The sequence below is a fragment of the Bos javanicus genome, chromosome 17 (genome assembly GCF_032452875.1).
Source record: "Bos javanicus breed banteng chromosome 17, ARS-OSU_banteng_1.0, whole genome shotgun sequence".
In the NCBI taxonomy this organism is placed as follows: Eukaryota; Metazoa; Chordata; class Mammalia; order Artiodactyla; family Bovidae; genus Bos; species Bos javanicus.
Genome location: NC_083884.1, coordinates 4,460,483 through 4,480,489, shown reverse-complemented (window position 1 = coordinate 4,480,489; position 20,007 = coordinate 4,460,483). Strand labels below are relative to the sequence as shown.

Below are 20,007 nucleotides of genomic sequence, written 5' to 3'. Positions count from 1 at the left end.
ATTAATAATTTCTCAACTATTCTCAAACTGCTCAGAAATCTATCTTCTCAGATAAAATCTGAGACTGTTAGTGCTGGGAGGTACCATAGATGTGCTGAGACCCCTTCATTGATCAAATGGAGAAGCTGAAGTCCATATTAGGTAAACAACCTGAATAAGATTATGTGACTATTGGTCTCTGTATTGGAAGCTGAGCTTAGGAGCTGAGAATGATTTCTAGAAGCTCTTTAAAAAATATATTCATTCTTCTGAAGAAATGGGAAGTGAAAAAAATAAAAGGGTACAAGCACTTAGTTATAGTTTTTACATTCCAGGTCCAAAATAACTATTTAACACTCTGTGTAATACATAGATAGAAGAGTGGGTTTGTCATCAGTCGAAAATAGGACTTGCATAGATATCAAACAAAATATACTTTATAACATTAACGATTTTGTGAATATATGGTGAAAATGCATCTTAGATGGTTAACCTACGTGGAAGTACTTTGGAAAGTATAAACTAGTGTAGAATGTAACAGATATCATCTGTTTTGATTAGGAATACATTCATAATTGGTGACCATAATGCAAAAAAAAGGAAGAACTGTTTTATTTCATTCGGTGACCACAGGAGTCCAATGGCCCCAGAGTAGGTACCATAACACAGAAGAAAGAGCCTAAAAGGAAAACAAGATGTATCTTGTGCCTAAAAGGACAAGGACATATAAGGACATATATTGAAGGACATATACATTTGTGGAACAGCATGTAGCCCATTGCAGAAGGCAGATGAAACCCCTGCAGTTTGGGTCTATACAATCATTGCGCATACATGGCTTTGCTAACCCACCTTCTATCCTGGGGAATTATAGTAAAATGATGGCTGCATTTAATTTCTCAAACTATTACAATGGAAATCCAATTTTTAGTATATCAGCTATTAAAAAAATACAAATCACTTACTTCCACTCATCATCCGCAGAAAGCTTTGTGTGAGAGATCTGAAAAACATAAGAGATCCCTTCTCAAAATTTTCTTGTTTCCTTAGCTTCCATTTTACAGCATTACATGAGAAACGCAAACCATGAAAAATACTGATGTTTCCTAGTACTGTAATAGTTTAGAATGAAAGCTGTAACAAAATATTTAATTACGGAACTAAAAACACACACACATACACCCACACAAAACAGGAATCAGGTCACTATTAATAAATACTTGATTCTGCTCTCCAAGGTCAGGAAACCAAATGAGGCTCCATGCCTGTGGTTTTCTTTGGCAATTCAGTCAAAGTTGTAGGAAGTGGTCTCCCAACAGGCAGTGCCCCCCTGGCTTCTGGTGTAATCTATGAATTGGAGAGCTTGTGAAAAACATTTGTTTTGCTGATGCCTTAAATGATGCCAGTGAGAACTTGGAGATGACATTCTCCAGGTTCAAGGATGTAGAGTCAGAGCTGACCAGCTTCTCGTTTGGAGCACTGTTGTGTCCTCCTGTTCCTTTAAACCCTTAAACCCTGATCACAGGGAAGGGGGCAATCTGGCCCAGCCCGTGGGCTGGGTGGGAGAGCATACAGACCATTCCCAGGAAAGTGCTTGAGACTGACCTACAGGGTGCACCCACGTGCTGCTGATCCACTGTGTGGATCACAATAAACTGTGGAAAGTTCTGAAAGAGATGGGAATACCAGACCACCTGACCTGCCTCTTGAGAAACCTATATGCAGGTCAGGAAGCAACAGTTAGAACTGGACATGGAACAACAGACTGGTTCCAAATAGGAAAAGGAGTATGTCAAGGCTGTATATTGTCACCCTGCTTATTTAACTTCTATGCAGAGTACATCATGAGAAACGCTGGACTGGAAGAAACACAAGCTGGAATCAAGATTGCCGGGAGAAATATCAATAACCTCAGATATGCAGATGACACCACCCTTATGGCAGAAAGTGAAGAGGAACTCAAAAGCCTCTTGATGAAAGTGAAAGTGGAGAGTGAAAAACTTGGCTTAAAGCTCAACATTCAGAAAATGAAGATCATGGCCTCTGGTCCCATCACTTCATGGGAAATAGATGGGGAAACAGTGGCAGACTTTATTTTTTTGGGCTCCAAAATCACTGCAGATGGTGACTGTAGCCATGAAATTAAAAGACGCTTACTCCTTGGAAGGAAAGATATTACTAACCTAGATGGCATATTAAAAAGCAGAGACATTACTTTCTCAACAAAGGTCTGTCTAGTCAAGGCTATGATTTTTCCTGTGGTCATGTATGGATGTGAGAGTTGGACTGTGAAGAAGGCTGAGCGCGGAAGAATTGATGTTTCTGAACTGTGGTGTTGGAGAAGACTCTTGAGAGTCCCTTGGACTGCAAGGAGATCCAACCAGTCCATTCTGAAGGAGATCAGCCCTGGGATTTCTTTGGAATGAATGATGCTAAAACTGAAGCTCCAGTACTTTGGCCACCTCGTGCGAAGAGTTGACTCATTGGAAAAGACTCTGATGCTGGGAGGGATTGGGGGCAGGAGGAGAAGGGGACGACAGAGGATGAGATGGCTGGATGGCACCACTGACTTGATGGACGTGAGTCTGAGTGAACTCCGGGAGTTTGTGATGGACAGGGAGGCCTGGCGTGCTGTGATTCATGGGGTCGCAAAGAGTCAGACACGACTGAGCGACTGAACTGAACTGAACTGAAGGCTAATCTTTGGAAAGACATCATTGTATAACTTTCATGGAGAATACAGACAGCTTAACTTCTAGTCCAGTAGCATCAAAAGCTAAAATCCCCAATGATGGCAAAGAAGAAAAGGCCTTGTGTAATAAAGCTTTTATTACACAAATCAGACATTAAATAGGTTTTCTTTTTTCCCTCCTTTGTTTTCTTGAAATCAGCTCAGTTCAGTTCAGTTGCTCAGTTCAGTTCAGTTCAGTTGCTCAGTCATGTCTGACTCTTTGCGACCCCACAAACCACAGCACGCCAGGCCTCCCTGTCCATCACCAACTCCCAGAGTCCACCCAAACTCATGTCCATTGAGTCGGTGATGCCATCCAACCATCTCATCCTCTGTTGTCCCCTTCTCCTCCTGCCCTCGATCTTTCCCAGCATCAGGGTCTTTTCCAATGAGTTAGCTCTTCGTATCAAATGGCCAAAGTATTGGAATCTCAGCTTCAACATCAGTCCTTCCAATGAATACCCAGGTCTGATCTCCTTCAGAATGGACTGGTTGGATCTCCTTGCAGTCCAAGGGACTCTCAAGAGTCTTCTCCAACAGCACAGTTCAAAATCATCAATTCTTTTGTGCTCAGCTTTCTTTATAGTCCAACTCTCACATCCATACATGACTACTGGAAAAACCATAGTTGCTCCATTGTGTCCAACTCTTTGCGACCCCATGGTCTGCAGCACGTCAGGCTTCCCTGTCCATCACCAACTCCCGGAACTTACTCAAATTCATGTCCATAGTGTCTTGAGATGGCAGAAGCAATTCCTCTGTGTGTGTGTGTGTGTGTGTGTGTGTGTGTGTGTGTGAAGCAATTCTGACAGATGGAAAGAAACAACACTATCCATAGTTCAGGCTAGGAGTCCTCTGACTCAGTTTCCATAAGACATGTGTGCCTTGGTCAGAGACTGGAGCGGTTCCTTATAAGGGGGATGAAAGCTCTGGGAGACACAGCTTAGCTGAGGTTTAGGCAGGTTTAGGACTTGCTGGGTGATGGTGGAGAGGAGGTGGTTGGGGCAGCAAGTGCTGCCTGCAGCTTCCCTGGGGCTCTCTGCCACTGGCTGATCCTACCAGGCAGTCCCTGATATCCAAATGAAGGTTGTGGCACTTGGGCTCAAGGCAGCCTTCCAGTGGCAGCCCTCAGGGAAAAGCAGGGCCAAGTCCCCTCCTTAGTGGGATATGGCCAACTTAACTGGCTTCTGCTTTGGGAATGAGCCTTGTAGCCACACAGACCCATCCAGTACCAAACACTGAGCTGACTGGAGCTCTGGGTAACCCAGGCACATCACCAACCTGTGCTTGTCGCCATTTCCTTCTCAGAGGCTGGAGACTGACGTAAAAACTGCTCTTATCTACTTCACTGCAATATTGTGAATATAAATAAGACATTAGATGAGAGTTTTCTAAGAAGGTGCTTCATCCAAGGGTCAGTCATCTTAGTAAAAGTTGCAACCAAGACTTCATGGGTCCCCTTTTTGCTGTTCAAGATCTTTGGCTTCACAGTGCTTTTTGTTCAAATTAGCTTAAAACAGGGAATTGGGTTTTTAGTTGAGAAGATACACTTCCTTTGACTTTTACAAGTAATGTAGCTTTGGGTATAAATGTGTAACTACCCACCAGATTCCAAGTCTTGTTTGTTTTTTTTTTATTGAAGTATAGTTGATTTACCATATTATATTAGTTTCAGGTATACAGCATAATGATTCAGTATTTTACAGATGATCCTCCATAAAAGTTATTACAAGATAATAGCTGTAATTCCCTGTGCTATTCAACATGTCCTTGATGCTTATCTATTTTATACATGGCAGTTTCTCTCTCTTAATCCACACCCCTAATTTGCCCCTCCCTACAACCACCAGTATGTTTCCTGTATCTGTGAGTCTGTTTCTGAAGTCATTTTAAATGAAGTATGATAAACTGTTCTACTGAAAACGAGGAAAGCGTAGGGAGTGGAAATTGCAGCTGAAACGATTTCTGCTAAATACAATTACGAACTTCCTTAGATCAAGTGATATTGAAACAATATTCTTTTTCTTAGAGAAAAAGCAAACTACGATGGTGGTACAATTAGAGACATCTCTTTTCTAGTAATGGTTTCCTATAGTACAATTTTTTTTTTCCTAGGTGGAATCTGTTTTTTGAAAGATTTTTTTTTTTGTGGTATGTTATTATGTAAGCTCATCCAGGGGCTTAACAGGACTTATTTTGGAAACTGAAATGACACTAAAATTCATCTGAAGGATAAGCATAAGGCTATCCAGGAAAATTCAGAAGACTAGGGGTGCGGTCTGTCAGCCACTGAAACCCACAGTACAGCCCAGAAATTACCTGACAGCCTACGGGCCCAGGAACAGGAAGACAGTGAGTGAGCAGAAGAACCCAGGAGCAGACCTAGCTACAGATGATGAGCGAGCTACTTCAGAGCAGTGAGAAAGAAACAGATCGTTCAATAAATGGTGCTGAGACATGGAACTCTACTCAGGGTTATGTGCCAGCCTGGATGGGAGGGGTTTGGGGGGAGAGTGATATACATATGTATGGCTGAACTCCTTTGCTGTTCACCTAAAATTATCACACCATTGTTAATTGGCTATACCCCAATACAAAATAAATGAAAAAAAAAAAAAAAATGGTGCTGAGACCATTAGCTAGTCATTTGAGAAAACTAAAGCTGGATCCATACCCGGCTTCAAAATAGATTCCAAAAGGATCAAATATTTAAATGTGAAAAGGAAAACCTGAAAAGTGCTAGAAGAAATACAGTTAAGCATTTTAATAATACCTCAGTGAAGAAGGCATTTCTAAGTATGACAGGGAACTCAGATACTGTAAAGTAAAAAAATCGATGAATTTTGAGGACGAAAAATAGATTAAAATCACCTGTATTTGAAAGATAAACTAACATATGTGAAGGCAAGAAGTGACTAAACTGAATAGAAAAAGAGCTTTTACAGTTTAATCCAAAAGACATAAAGCATTTGTAAAGGGCAAAGCACATGAACAAGAAATTCATAAAAGAGGAAATACAAATGGCTCATTTATACAAAGATGGTGTAACTCACTAGTGATAACTCTGGAAAAGCCCTCCTGAAAGCAGACGTTCTATGCTGAAGACCCTCGGGAGGGCTGACGGGTGGAGGAAGCCTAGCACGTCTAGAAATGTGGCTGCAGCCGTGTTGAAAATAGAAGGCTCAGTCAGTGTGAGACTTTGTGTCATTCTCCACCCCACCCCAGCCTGGGGGGATTCAATGGGGCTCAGAGACCCAGGCTCTGGCAGGGAAGCGGGAAGCATTTAAAGTCCTCGTCTGGAGGGGAGATTCCAGCCTGGTCTTCCATCAGGCCCCACGGGCACTTCCCTGCTCTAGAAGCCTCCCCCCTACCCCCATGCATCTCAAATTTGGAAACACAGAGGCTTTTTTTCCCTCTTTTCTAACTCAAGAAAATATTTTGAGGGAATTCCCTGGTGGCCCAGTGGTTAGGACGCTGTGCTTTCAGTTTGGAGGGTGCCGGTTCAATCCCTGGTTGGGGAACTAAGATCCGGGAAAAAAAGAGGGCCAAAAAAAAGCAGAAATATTTTGAAAGCTTGAGTAAAAATTGACTGAAGATGGCTGGTATAGGGCTGATGCTCTCAGGTGGACTGGGGAAGAAGGGGAGAAATAAACAACAGCCTGAGCCCTGGAAAATCCAAGATAGAGTTTTTAATTTGCACCCCCAGCTCCACCCCAGGCCATCCAAAGCTGGTGTCTCAGTGGACCAGGCCCCCATCATAACCACACTGCCTCTCTCCCTCCATCCAGTGGGTAGTTTGGAAGCAGCTATGAACTGCCTGGAAATCCTCAGCGTGAGAAGTGAGGAGGTGAGCTGTGCAGTGGGTTGCTTCCTATCAAGAGTCCTTGAGGCATCTGATGGGACCGGTCCTGGCATTGGTTTCTGTTCTGCAGGGGGATGAACCTGTCCCTCCCTACCCAACCCACAAAGATATGGCCTATTTCTGACCTCTGGTTCCTACGACTGTGATCTCATTTGGAAAAAGAAAGAATCTTTACAGATGTGAATAAATTAAGGATTTGGGGATAGGATCATCCAGGATTTAGGATGGGCCCTGAACCCTGGAGTCGATATAAGAGAAAGTCGAAGGGAGATCTGACACCTGGAGAGACACAGGCATGGAGAAGGAAGCCATGTTGAGACAGAGGCAGTGACTGGAGAGAAGCAGCTACAAGCCCAAGACACCTGGATTCCCTTGAAGTTGCGAGAGGCAAGGAAGGTTCACCCTAGAGTCTCTGAAGGAACCATCACCCTGCCTACACACAGGTTTTAGACTTCCGGCCCCCAGAACTGTGGAAGAGTAAGGTTCTATTTTTCTTTTTTTTGGTAAAGACTGATTGCTTTATTTTTGGCTGTGCTTGGTGTTTACTGCTGAGTGTGCACCTCCCCTGGTCGTGGTGAGCTGGGGCTGCTCTTTGCTGCTGCGCACGGGTGTCTCATCACACTGGCTTCTCGGAGCACAGGCTCTAGGCATCCTGGTTTCAGCAGTTGTGGTGAGAAGGCTGAGTTGTTCCTTGGCATGCAGGATCTTCCCAGACCAGGGATGGAACCCGTGTCCCCTGCAATGGCAGGTGGATTCTTATCCACTAGACTGCCAGGGAAGGCCTATTTTTTTTCTATTTCTATTTTTTCCCTTTCTATCAATATTTTTTAAAATTTTCTCTATTTAAAAAATTACTTTTTATTGGACTATAGTTGATTTACAATGTTGTGCTTCAGGTGTACATATTCTTTTTTAGATTCTTTTTTTAAGATTCATTCTTTTTTAGATTCCTTTATCATATAGGTTATCCCAGAATGTGGGCTTTCCTGGTGGCTCAGATGGTAAAGAATCTGCCTGCAATGCAGGAGACCTGGGTTTGATCCCTAGGCTGGGAAGATCTCTTGGAGAAGAGAACAGCAACCCACTCCAGTATTCTTGCCTGGAGAATCTCATGGAAAGAGGAGCCTAGAGGGCTAAAATCCATGGGGTTGCAAAGAGTCAGACACGACTGAGTGACTAACATTTCATTTTCATTTTTTTTTTCAGAATGCGGAGTTCCCTATGCTATACAGTAGGTCCTTATTAGTTATTGATTTTGTATATAGTGCTGTGTATATGTCAATCCCAATCTCCCAATTTATCCCTTCAGTAAACTCCTCTTGTTACGGCAGCTCCAGGAAATGGATACCTGCACATCCAGCCCCGGCAGGTAGCCACTACACTCAGGTGAGCAAACCGCCGTGCGGGCGGGGAGGGCATGCCTCCTGTAAGCTCTGGGTCAGGGAGGTGGCACAGGTCCTGGTGGGCCTGCAGACAGGCCTGTGAGAGCAGCTTGGCTTATAATCTTTAGACACAAGGCATGTGGGCCTTTATCTGTACTCTTGCTCTAGGCCTGCCACCTGGCTGGGGATGCTGGCTTCCAGGCAGCATGTGGAAGAGGACGTCTCTGCGATACCGTCCAGGCCAAGAGAAAAGACTTACAGATGTGGACTGGCATCATCCTTCCTATGAAAAGGCCTGGCTAGGTCCTCCTCCAGTGCAGCCTACCCTTCCACAAGCTCTCCCTGCTTAAAGAGCTTCCAAACAGTGTTTTACCATCTCCCCTTTAACACAGGCAGACAGCCAAAGATGACCAAGCGCTGGAGACAGAAGAGGGCTCTGCACCCATGAGGACAAGGACCCCAGGCTTTAGAAATGGAAACAGACAAAGATCTTAGAAATAAAAAATTTGAGAACTGAAAATAAAAAATCTAATAGAAATGTTGAAGATAAATAGTGAAACTCCCTCAGAAAGAATAAAAAAAAAAAAAAAAACCCAAAGGAGGTGGAAAAGAAGAAAGAAAATATAAGAAAATTAGAGAATCTGTTCAGGAAATCTCATATCCAAAAAGAGGATTTCCAGAATAAGAGAGCAGAGATGGCTAAAGTCAAGAAATGTAAAAGAAATTATACAGGAAAATTCCCATGGCTTGAAAGACACCTGTTTCGAAGGAAAGGACTCACCAGGTGCCCAGTAGAGCTGATGAAAAATGAGCCACATCAAATTACATCAGTAGGAAGTCTGAACATTGTGGTTCAAAAGGAAGGGCCTATACAGAGAGAAGACATGGGTCAAATGCAAAGGATCCAAACTCAGGAGTTACAAGAGAGATCCTCTGACAGGCTCCAGCATGTTGAGAAGAGCCTGGCAAGTGAGTTTGGGGATGAGTCCAAGTCTGGCGGTGAGTTTGGTGACGAATGGGTGAATGGTGCACAGAAAATGAAGGAACCAGAACTGAAGGGAGTGCAGAGTAGTTCAGGGTGTACATGTAGTGACCGGCTGGGAGCGACGAGCATTTGGTTAGAGTCCCTGACATGGGCAGTGAGTGAAGACTTAGCCAACGTGTGATGTCACTAACGTGAGGCTGGAAGAAGGCAAGTCACGGGCATGGGGTGGGGTGGACAGGTTGGTGGGAGAGAGTGTAGTTCTTTCTTATCCTCCGTAGCAGGGAATCGATCCAATAGCACTAGTGACTAAAAATCAAGAAGTGTTGTATGACTGCATGGTTGAAAATATGGAGCACAGACCAGAAAAAATGACTGAAAAAGTTGAAAATCATTGCCTCTGGGGAGTGGAAATCAGACGTGGGGAAGGGTGAGTGGAGTGGAGCTGCTGTTTTTGTGTTTTAAGTCTACAGAATGGTACAGAATTATTTGACTGTTTAAATTTTGGATGTTCAAAACATTGATAATAATAATAATAAAGCCTACCGACCATATTATCCTCCCCCTGGCCACCATTGTTAATGTCCCTCCTGAAGTCCCATGTCCCTTTTCAGCCTCACCTCCCTCCATTGCCTCAGCACACTCTCTGCTCCAACCAAGCAGAACTTTCTGTCCCTCAGTGCTTTTCCTGCACCCTCCAGCCTCCCTTCTGGGCTGCTGGGGGCCCACCTCCTCCAGGGAGCCCTGCAGGATAGGCCCCTCCATTGGCGGAAGTGGAGACACTGGACATCTTGAGGGACATGCAGTTTCCTTAGACCCTCTTCATTTTGGAAATGAACTCCCAAATGTATGCCTAGCTCTTTCCCTTATCTTTCCCCCTTCTTTAAGACAAGCCTTCTGAATTTCTACCAGGGTCACAGTGAGCGTTGCTCCCTCCCCCCTTTCCCATGCTCACCACTCCCCAACAATTTTCTTCACCTCCAACAAGTTGGTACTGCTGTTCCCTCCATCCAGAATTCCTAGCCTCCCCAGTCATCACAAGGTCAGCTCTCACCCACTCTCCAAGCCCAAGCTTAATGCCATGCCCCTCACTAGCCTTGCCCATCCCCGCTGCCAATTGCAATCCCTTGCTTCTTAGAAATCTTACAAAGCTTCACTTGAACCTGTTTTGGGGACAGTAATTTCTCCCTACTCTCAATGAGTTCTTTTTGTCCTCCTTTTTCTGCTCTTCCAGAATGTGAACTCCCAGAGGAAAGGCCCACCTCTAATTGCACGGTTACTCCCTCCCCTACCCCAGTCCCCAGTACTTGGTCATGGCCTAAGAACTGTCAGATGAATGAAAAATAAATAAATGGATAGGGTTTTAAACCACCACCAGGAGGAGGAAGAACGTGACAGTCCAGTGATTCTCAGAGCTCAAGCAGCAGCACCCCCTGGGAACTGGTTAGATTGCAAATGATCAGGGTCTACCCCAGAAGTGAGTCCTGGAGACCCTGGGGATAGAAATCTACATCTGTGGGTAGAGCCCTCCAGGTGGCTCTGCCCCAGCCTCCTGAGTGAGAACCACGGAGTCAGCCTGATGTACCCCCAGCATCCCTCAGCCGTCTGCCTCAAGGCCCGGCCTTCACCGGGCCCTGGGGGTTTCTGCCAGGGAGCGGGGAGCGGGTGGGCAGCTAGTGTGCAGGGCGGGGAGAGGACAGGGCCAAGCAGGGTAAGGTTCATCCCGGAAAATACAGAGTGGGTGGGGGGAAGGAAAGGAAGGAACCGGGGAGGACGAGAGAGGGGGAAAGGAGGGAAAAGAGAAGGGGAAGGGGAGAGGAAGAGGAGAGACAGAGGGAGATGGAGAGGAACTCTGCCTCCCAGAGTGGGGAGTAGTGAGGACAAGCCAAAGCGTCTTCCAGAAGGTCATTCGCCCCTCCACCGGGTGCGCGCGCGGGAGGGGGCCTTGGAGACCGACCTGTGCAACCGGCAGCCCCTGCGCGGGCCTCGGGACCGCGACCCGGTGACCCCGCCCCGCCCGCGCCCGTACCTGCTCGTGCTGGGGGGCCCCCTCCAGGCCCGGGGCCGCCCTCGCGGCCATGCCTCCGGCGCTCAGGGCCCGCTGCCCGGGTGTCCGCGTCCGCGGGTCCCCGCCGCCCCGCCGCCCCGCCCCGGGCAGTGCGGGCCAGATACCCGCGCGGGACCCTCCTGCGGAGCAGGGATGCTCATGCGGGCCACCGTCGCCGCTGAGGAGGCCCTCTGGGCCTCGGGGCCCTCTGCAGGGAAGCCATTCCGTCGGCCACTATCGCCGGGAAACCAGTTGCGCTTCCCCCAACCCCGCACCCCGCACCCCATCAGCCATGCGCGGGGCTGGACCCAGCGGCTTTGTTACCCGGAGACCAGGCGGGAGGAGATGAGAGAGTGAGAAACGGAGGTGAGAGAGGGGCGAGGAGGAGAGGCGCCCTTGTTTTCTCTTCAGTTCTCTCCCTCAGTGGAAGACAAGAGGTCAGGTGCAGGTCCCCATGTGGGGAGACCAGCATGGTCTCTGACCTCTGCGGCCGCCCAGTCCTGAGCCTTTCCCCCGCCTGGCCGCTTCTTGCTCAGTTCTCTGCAGCCTCAGTCATGGGGACAGATCCTGGGCAGAGTCCCATCGGCCCTTCCACAGTCTCTCCAAAGGAGAAGACTTCCCTGTGGGAGAACGTACACCCGCTTAGCGCCCGTGCTGCTGCAGGCCCCGGGCCTTCCCCTGAGGGAGCACCCTCCGCTTGTCTTGTGCCCTTCGCCTTCTAAGAGACCCTCCTTTCCCCTCAGCGTGAGACCTCGCAGCCTGGACTTACACAGGGACAGCTGGAATACTTCCACAAGCCTTTAGGAACACTTGTGTCAATTCTGGGCACTCGACAAAGAGAGGACACCTGAGGAGATAGTGTGGCTCACAAAATGTGGCTTACTCGATTCCAGCTTGTGATGGCTCCCGTTTTTTGTGATGGCATGTACAAGGAGATACCAGGGACACTGACCACAAGATGTGGACCCATCCTGGCCACTGTGGACCTACAGCCGGCAGGGGGAGGAGACAAAGATGCAGTACAATTCACCACGAGAAGTGCGTCAGCGCTCCAGCCTTGGTGCCTCAGAGCCCTGGAGGGGTTGTTAAAACTCTGTGGCAGGGCTGGACCCCCGTTTCTGGTGGGTCTGGGCTGGGGCCTGAGAATCTTCCTTCTTCACAAGTTTCTTGTGGTGGCTGCCCACACCCGCAGGCTGCTTTGTATTGTGATCAGGGTGATGCAAAGGCCTGGAGGCTGGAGAAAACTTTGTGAACTGGAGAATCTGAAATAAAAGTAACAGCTGACACAGATGTAAGGCTGACGAGGTACCAGGCCCTCTTCCGAGGACTTTACTGTGTTCAATCCTCATAACAACCCCCTGAGCAAGGCGATATTATCTGCAAATGGATAAAACCACCTCTAAAATAATAGGTGAGAACACTAACACACAGAGAGGGGCAGGTGTTTGCTCAGCTTTCAAGGTGGTAGGCAGTGCGGTGGGGATTTGAACACAGAGAAGACTGACTCCATGGCTTGGGCCCATAACCACTCAAGGAAGGTCCTGGGGGACTAGATCAAAGTCTATGTAATTCATATTAAACAGTTTGAACTGCAGCCTAAGGCATGGGAAACCATTTCAGAGTAGTAAGAACGTCACATTTCTAGATCAGCCTTTTGGCTTCAAGGGTGCGGAAGGGAGCTTAACTAGGACCCATTGCAGGAAAAGCCAGGAGCCTGTTGCTAGCTAAGGTGGCAGGGGAGTCTGTGGTGGTATATGGTAGTCTGTGCAGAGCCTGGGTGAAGGGAGATAGAGGCCTGTGGATAGAGCTGAATGACTTAGGCGATCAGTTCTCTAGGGCTTAAGTTATCTTCAAGGACGGTGCCCGGGCGAGCAGTTTGAGCAGCAGGACACTTGGGGAGACAGGGCTGCCATCTCTGACAATGGAAATGTGGAGAGTGCAGCAGATTTGGGGGAACAAAGATAATGAGCTCATTTGCACATGGTATCTCTCTACCTGGCTCCTGGCCTCTCTTCAAGTGGCAAAGGCCACTTTTTCTCTCTAGCCCAGCAGGTCCTCAAATTCTAGATTCTTCTAAGTCTGCTCCCCTCCCACCTCCAAAAAAGACCAGAATTTCCTGTCCCTATGAATTCTGGCTCATTATCATAAGTCCTGGCTCTCTGCTGTGAGACTCTCTTCCTTGGTTGATTGACACCCGAAATATCCACCTATTTCACTGGTGACAGAGGTAAACACAAAGGCAGTCATCTTTCTGGCTTCAGCTCCACCATCAAAAAGTCTTGTTTCTCGCCCTCTGGTAGGTAGTGGTAGATTGGCTGTGATCTATTTTCCTGTCATTGGGGCCTCCCTGGTGGCTCAGAGAGTAAAGAATCTGCCTGCAATGCAGGAGGCCTGGGTTTGATTCCTGGATGGGGAAGATGCCCGGGAGAAGGAACAGCTACCCACTCCAGTATTCTTGCCTGGAGAATCCCATCGACAGAGGAGCCTGGCGGGCTACAGTCCACGGGGTTGCAAAGAGTTGGACACGACTGAGTGACTAACACCTTGACTCGTCTTCATTCTCCTGTCGTACTGGGTTCCCTCTGTGGCCAAATTCCTGGTGGCCAGGAATTTGTTTCTCAGTCAGTTAACCACTCTGGAGTAGTTCACCTCATCAAATTATGTAATCTGCAACTTTGTTTCCTGGATCAAATGGTTGGCAGCTGACTCTGTCATCATTGAGGAAAAGAGGAATCTGTTGTTTAGCTGTAATCTCTCCAGCATGTTAGCCCTACTCTGCCCTTTCCTGTCATCTTCTGGTCTAGAATGTGGAGGTGAGTGTAATGATGTAGCGGAAATGAGCTAATATCATAAAGGTGATTGAAAAACAAAGTGGAGTCAAGACTAGCTATACAAATATGGTATGTGGTGTAGAAAGAGACAAACAGACCCATGGAACAGAGCAGGAAAACTCCAAGTGGACACACGCACTGGAATGGTTAATCAGCAGGGAAAGGATAGACTAGTTGGTAATTAGCTTATCCATCTGAGAAAAAGTGACCGCATATCAGGACAAAGCAGATAGTTTAAAAAGCAAAACTTTAAGATGATTTCAAAAATTATCTTTGTCATCTCAGTGTAGTAAAGATATATTAAAATAAGACTCAAAAAGAACAAACCATAAAGGAAAAGATTCACAAAGTAGCCCATGCTAAAATGGAAAATTTCCATATGTGCATTTATCTAGCTGCTAAAGATTAGTGCACAGAATAAACAACAATGTTAGGAATAAATTTTTAAAAATATCCTCATCAATAGAAAATGCTCAAAGGATATAAACCAATTGGAAGAGATAAAGTTATGAGATGTTTCTGTAATTTAAAGAAAATTCTCGCATTTATGTATATGAGTTAAACTAGAGTATGGTTCACAGGAATGCCTTGTATAGGTTAAATTACCAAATGCAATGTGGGTCCCTCCAGCTTTTTACCCACTCTGTGTGTGTGTAGTCAGTCCTGTCTGACTCTTTGTGAACCCATAGACTGTATCTCCCCAGGCTGCTCTTCCATGGAATTTTCCAGGCACGAATACTGGAGTGGGTTGTCATTTCCTCCTCCAGGGGGTCTTCCCCACCCAGGGGTGGAAACTGCATCTCTTGGGTCTCCTGCATTGGCAGGTGGATTCTTTACCATTGAGCCAGGGAAGTCCTCCACCCACTCTGTGTGCAGGCGTGCTCAGTCGTGTCTAACTCTTTTCGACCCCGTAGACTGTAGCCCCTCAGGCTCCTCTGTCCATAGGATTTTTCACTGACCACCTGTTCATTTTCCCCCTTTCTCAGCTGAGACCAACCAAACTGCCTTAGGCTGATGGTGCCACCTAGTGGTATGATCTTTAAAAAGACCTCTGCTGCTGCTGCTAAGGTGCTTCAGTGGTGTCCGACTCTGTGTGACCCCATAGATGGCAGCCCACCAGGCTCCACCGTCCCTGGGATTCTCCAAGCAAGAACACTGGAGTGGGTTGCCATCTCCTTCTCCAGTGCATGAAAGTGAAAAGTGAAAAGTGAAAGTGAAGTTGCTCAGCCGTGTCCGACTCTTAGCGACCCCACGGACTGCAGCCAACCAGGCCCCTCCGTCCATGGGATTCTCCAGGCAAGAGTACTGGAGTGGGGTGCCATTGCCTTCTCCTTAAAAAGACCTCTAGGTTGCTTTATAAATGACCTTTTCCAAGTAAGTTTCTTTCCCCCCTGTGCTCCTTTCCTCTTTCTCATATTGTTGTAGCCACAAATTCTGGGAAACAAACTCACTCAGAAGGACAATGCAGATAGTGGAGTGCAGTTGATTACACTGGCGGGCCCAAGGCAGAGTCTCCTCTTAAAGATTCTGACCAGTTTTTCTGAAAACCCTAACTGTACGTGCCAAACTCACCTCCCCAGATTCCCTGAAACTAGTCTGAACAAAGGAAAAGAAAGATACAATCAAAGTTAACCTGTGATTCATATGCCTTAAGCCTAGGTAGTAACAGAGGACAATTATCAATAGGCCTGTGGTCGTACCCCAATAAGCATAATAGAATTTATGATTCTATACAGTTACACAGATAATAAGGGTAATCTTTTAGGCAACAGAAAGTCTATGTACGAGCCCTGGGGCTCCTCCATCCAGGGGGCCTGGTTTCCCAGTTGGTATGTCGTTTCCATAGATACTGGGTTATACCATTATAACCCAGATCAAAGTCCACAGTCCGGCCCAAGATGGAGTCCTGCTCTCAAGATGGAGCCTGTTCTGTCTGTTTCCTCCTTCATTCCCGCCTCTTGATGCTCTTAACTCATAGAATGAGCATCATTCATAGGGATATATTGCACCCTGACTTTCCGACCTCTAATTTGGAAGAACGACATCAACCTTTGGGTTACAAAGTTCATAATACGTTGTGAAGTAAAGGGTCCACAAACAGAACTATCAAGGCAACTATAACAATGGTAAATACAGTTTTCCACCCATCACCCTTCATCCAAGAAAGGACCGAAATCCAAAAAGGAAGATTATCATCAGATATAACTTTTACCTGACCTTCATGTCATCTAGGGTGGCTGATATATAGCCAGATAAATCAGGAATATATACACAACTTTCAACTTTGATTATAGCACAGGTCCCTCTTTGTACTGAAACTATGGTTAGTCTGAAGATGATACCAGCATGTCCTTGTAGCAGCAGTTGATTGTAGAGCTTCATCTCTGTTTCTTCTTTAAGATGACCTTGGTTTCACGGGGATCAGTGGGGTCCTGTTGTGTAGTCTGCTGGGCGTCCTCCGGGTCTGCGTGGTATGCTCTCTTCACCCTCATGTGGAGGACCCAGGGAGTGACACCTGCATCTTTAACTGCAGTGGGGCTGGTTAGAGCAACAGTATATGGACCCTTCTAATGTGGGGCCAAGGAGTCATGTTTCCAGTCTTTGACCACACCTGATCCCCGGGCACAAATTCGTGAATCTGTTCCCCAAGGGGGAATGGCACCCTTTCTTATACAAACTTAGTTACTTGATTTATTACCTTACCCAGTTGTTCCATCTGCTGTGAAATCTCATCTCCCCTTACCTGAGGCAAATTTGTTGACACCTGTTTTATTATGGGAGGGGGGTCTCCCATACACCATTTTGTACGAAGAGCCATGGGACTGTGGGGTCATCCTGAGTCTGAGCAGAGCCATCGGAAACAAGTCCACCCAGGAACAGTCAGTCTCTAAGATCCACTTGGAGACTGTCTCTTTAAGTGTCCGGTTAGTTCCTTCCACCATCTCAGAACTCTGGGGCCTGTATGTTGTATGTAATTTCCACTTGATGTTTAAAGTTTTGCTTACTTGTTATACTAAATCAGCTATGAAAGCCGGGCCATTGTCTGATACAATGCTTGTAGGAAATCCAAATCTGGGGACTGTCTCCCTAAGCAGGCACCAGGCTACTTCTGATGCTCTTTCAGTCCGGGTAGGAAAAGCTTCTACCCATCTGGAGAATGTACATACGAGGACCAGCAGGTAATGGTAGCATCGGTGAGGTTTCATTTCAGTCAAGTCCACTTCCAGGTGTTCAAAGGGCAGCGTGCCTTTCACCTGAATCCCTGGAGGTTTCTGTCTGTGCCGAGAGGCAACACTGACCTGTGAGCAGGCAGTGAAGTTCTGAGATTTTGTCTTGCATAGGGAAGAGAGATAGGGAACCAAGAAATATTTTCAAATTAGCTCTTCCAGTTTATCATGGCCTAGATGGGTTGCTTGGTGTGTTTGGCTTACCAGAGTGGGTGCCAGCTCGTCTGGTACCAATAATTTGCCACTTGGCAATTCCCACCATCTCTTTTCAGTCTTAATGGCCCCTTCTGCTTTGGCTAGTTGGTTTTGGGCTTCAGTGTATTTTGGAGAGTCTAGCGTTAGCTCAGGCAGCTCTGCCAATATGAGAGCTTTAATAGGGGCTTTACTTGTCACCCCCAAGCCCTCGGCTGCTTTTTATCGGTCTTATCTGTCAGTCTGTTCCCTGAGCCCGGGGGTATCCTCTTTTTGACGTCCTCAGCAGTGTATGACTGCAACCCTTTCTGGTTCCCAGGCAGCATCTAATAGGGTCTTAATTTCTTCCTTATTTTTAATATCTTTTTTATTGGCTATCAAAGGCCTTCTCCTTATACAGAGCCTCGTAGTGTAGCAAAAGCATACCTGGAGTCTGTGTAAATGTTTGTCTTCTTACCTTTTGAGAGCTGGAGGGCCTGGATTAGAGCATATAGTTCGGCCCATTGAGCGGACCAGTGTGATGGCAGACAGCCAGCCTCGACGATGGGTTTTTCCATGACTACTGCATATCTTGACAGTCATTGTCCTTGTTTCACCGGGCTGGTGCCATCGGTGGACAGGACCAAATCTGGGTCCAGGATTGGCTGATCTCTCAAGTCAGGTCTGCTGGTGTATTTCCTTGCAATCATGTGAGGGCCCACCTTCCCCCACAGGAAGGACAGTGGCCAGATTCAGGGCCTGACAAGGCTCAGTAGTAACATGGGGGGGGGGTCTCACATAACAGTCCCTGGTATTGGGTAATCCGGGATGTTGACAGTCATTTATGGGATCCCCTCATAGAAAAGTGTTGACCTCATGTGGGACTTGTATGAACAAATCTTGGCCCAAAGTCAGCTTGGTTGCCTCCCGGACCAGTAAGGGAACTGCAGCAACTGCCGTAAGCATCCCAGCCACCCAGTGGCAACACCGTCCAGCTGATTAGAGATAAGTCACTGGTCTGCCCATATCCCTGTAATCTGGGACAACATTCCCATGGCCACCTTGTCCTTTTCAATCACGTAAAGAGTAAATGGCTAAGCAAGATCTGGCAGGCCCAAGGTGGGTGCTGATGTCATTGTACTGGGTTTGAGTTCTATTATCAGTGGGACTTGTTTTTCAAGGCTGGGGTGGGTTGTCTTCTGCCCAGACCTGAGGGAATTGTTGAGTTAACTTTCTCTCTCGACTGTTTAGCCTGACGGTTTCCCTTCCAGGAGATCCTGCAACCTCCCTTCATCTTGAGGGGTTACGGAGAGTAAGAGTAAATAGGTGGTTAAGCCCACCCAAACAGTGGGTCTTTAGCTGGGGGAAAGGTCACTTGTGTCCCCAGTTTAGACAGCAAGTCTCTTCCTAACAAAGGTACCGGGCATTCAGAGATGTATAAAAATTCATGAGTCACTTGGTGTCCCCCCATCTGACATTTTCATGGTAGGCTAGAGGCACAAAGGCTGCATTTATCACCATCTGAGACCCAGCAGCCTCTGGCTGGGTCTATTGGCGTCTAAAGTCTGTAGGCCTCACACAGTCTTTTGCAGAACTCAGAGGGTGATTCGCTTTCCCTTTGAATCACTTTGGAGAGTTTTGCAATACTCATAGCTTTTCGGGCCCCCGTCTTGGGACCTTGTAAAATAGTCACCTGGTATCTCTCCACGTGGCCCCTCCCTTTCTCTGTGTTACAGTCCCAATTGGGGCTTTCATCGGGGGTGGCTGGTTCTGCCCACCACTGCGGGTTTGCAGTACCCTCAGGTGCCATTTCTCTTAACCATTTTCTGGCCTCAGTTAGGATCCTGTGTCTCTCCTCAGTGCTGAAAAGGGAGCCTAGTGGTTGGATTATGTCATCCTATGTAGGGCAGTGGGTTCGAAAAATAGTCTCCATTAGCCTAATGATGGCTTGTGGCTCCCCCGAGTAGGGTGGAGTGTGTCTCTGCCAGTTTAATATATCTGTGGAGGAAAATGGCTGGTAATAACAGGCTACAGGGGGCTGATGGTAGTGCCCATGCGTCCTGAACTGGAGGCTGTTGTAACTCTCTGAGGGGCATCTGTAGAGGGGTTCTTTCCCCCTGTTCCTTGGCGGAGTGCAGCCTCTGTCTAATTGCTGTGTTTTCTTCCCCCTTCCCATCAGCACTCACTGGGAGAGGTGGATACAATCTAGGAGGTCTAGCTGAGGTGGAATTCTGGGGGCGTTGACCAGAGGTCTCCATTGCTGGGACTGCAGCCTGCTGAAACGGCAGCTCTACGAACTCCGGGAGAGCTGGTGGAAGAGCAGTGGCTGCTGCAGGAACTTCATCTGGCCCTGGATTGGGCAGTAAGGCGGCCTCCGGTCCTGGTGGAGCACTGGGAGGCAGACGTGTCATTATCCAGTATGGAGGAGGGGTCAGGTCATCCTCGTCCAAATCTGTAGAATTTCCTTTTTTATCATTAGTCAACTTTTGTGCCGTTAATATTTTTCCCTTTCCCTCTGGATACAGAACCTTGTCCAAGTAGGGGGATCTTGAGCTAACCCTAGCCGTGAGTAAATATATGGATATTGATCCAGGTGTCCCGGCTCTCCTGTGACTACTGTATAGACTGCTTCCACTATTTGTAAGTTCATGGTGTTCTCTGGTGGCCATCCTACTCCCACAGGGGCCATTCGACCTCACAGAGTATGTGGAGGCGGTTAGGCTTCATCTTCACCCCACAGTCTCCCCCAAATCCCTTCTTTAAAATTTTAATCATGTACTCTAATACAGTTGCCT

The 20,007-nt window shown here is 47.1% G+C and overlaps 1 protein-coding gene across 6 annotated transcripts in view; it reads right to left on the bottom strand.

Annotated features, from left to right (window-relative positions):
- RNF175 (ring finger protein 175) overlaps nucleotides 1–12,303 on the bottom strand; it is a 69,225-nt gene extending 56,922 nt beyond the window's left edge. Inside the window, exons 1-2 of one of the 6 annotated variants that reach the window (XM_061383930.1) lie at nucleotides 10,966–12,303; nucleotides 945–982 (exon numbers count right to left, since the gene is read on the bottom strand). In XM_061383930.1, the coding sequence (XP_061239914.1) occupies nucleotides 945–982; nucleotides 10,966–11,016 (89 nt within the window). In that variant the 5' untranslated portion in view covers nucleotides 11,017–12,303. The remainder of the gene's footprint in view (nucleotides 1–944; nucleotides 983–10,965) is intronic. The other 5 variants (XM_061383929.1, XM_061383927.1, XM_061383931.1 and 2 more) reach the window with 5 other exon arrangements.
- Between the last annotated feature and the right edge of the window lie 7,704 nt (nucleotides 12,304–20,007).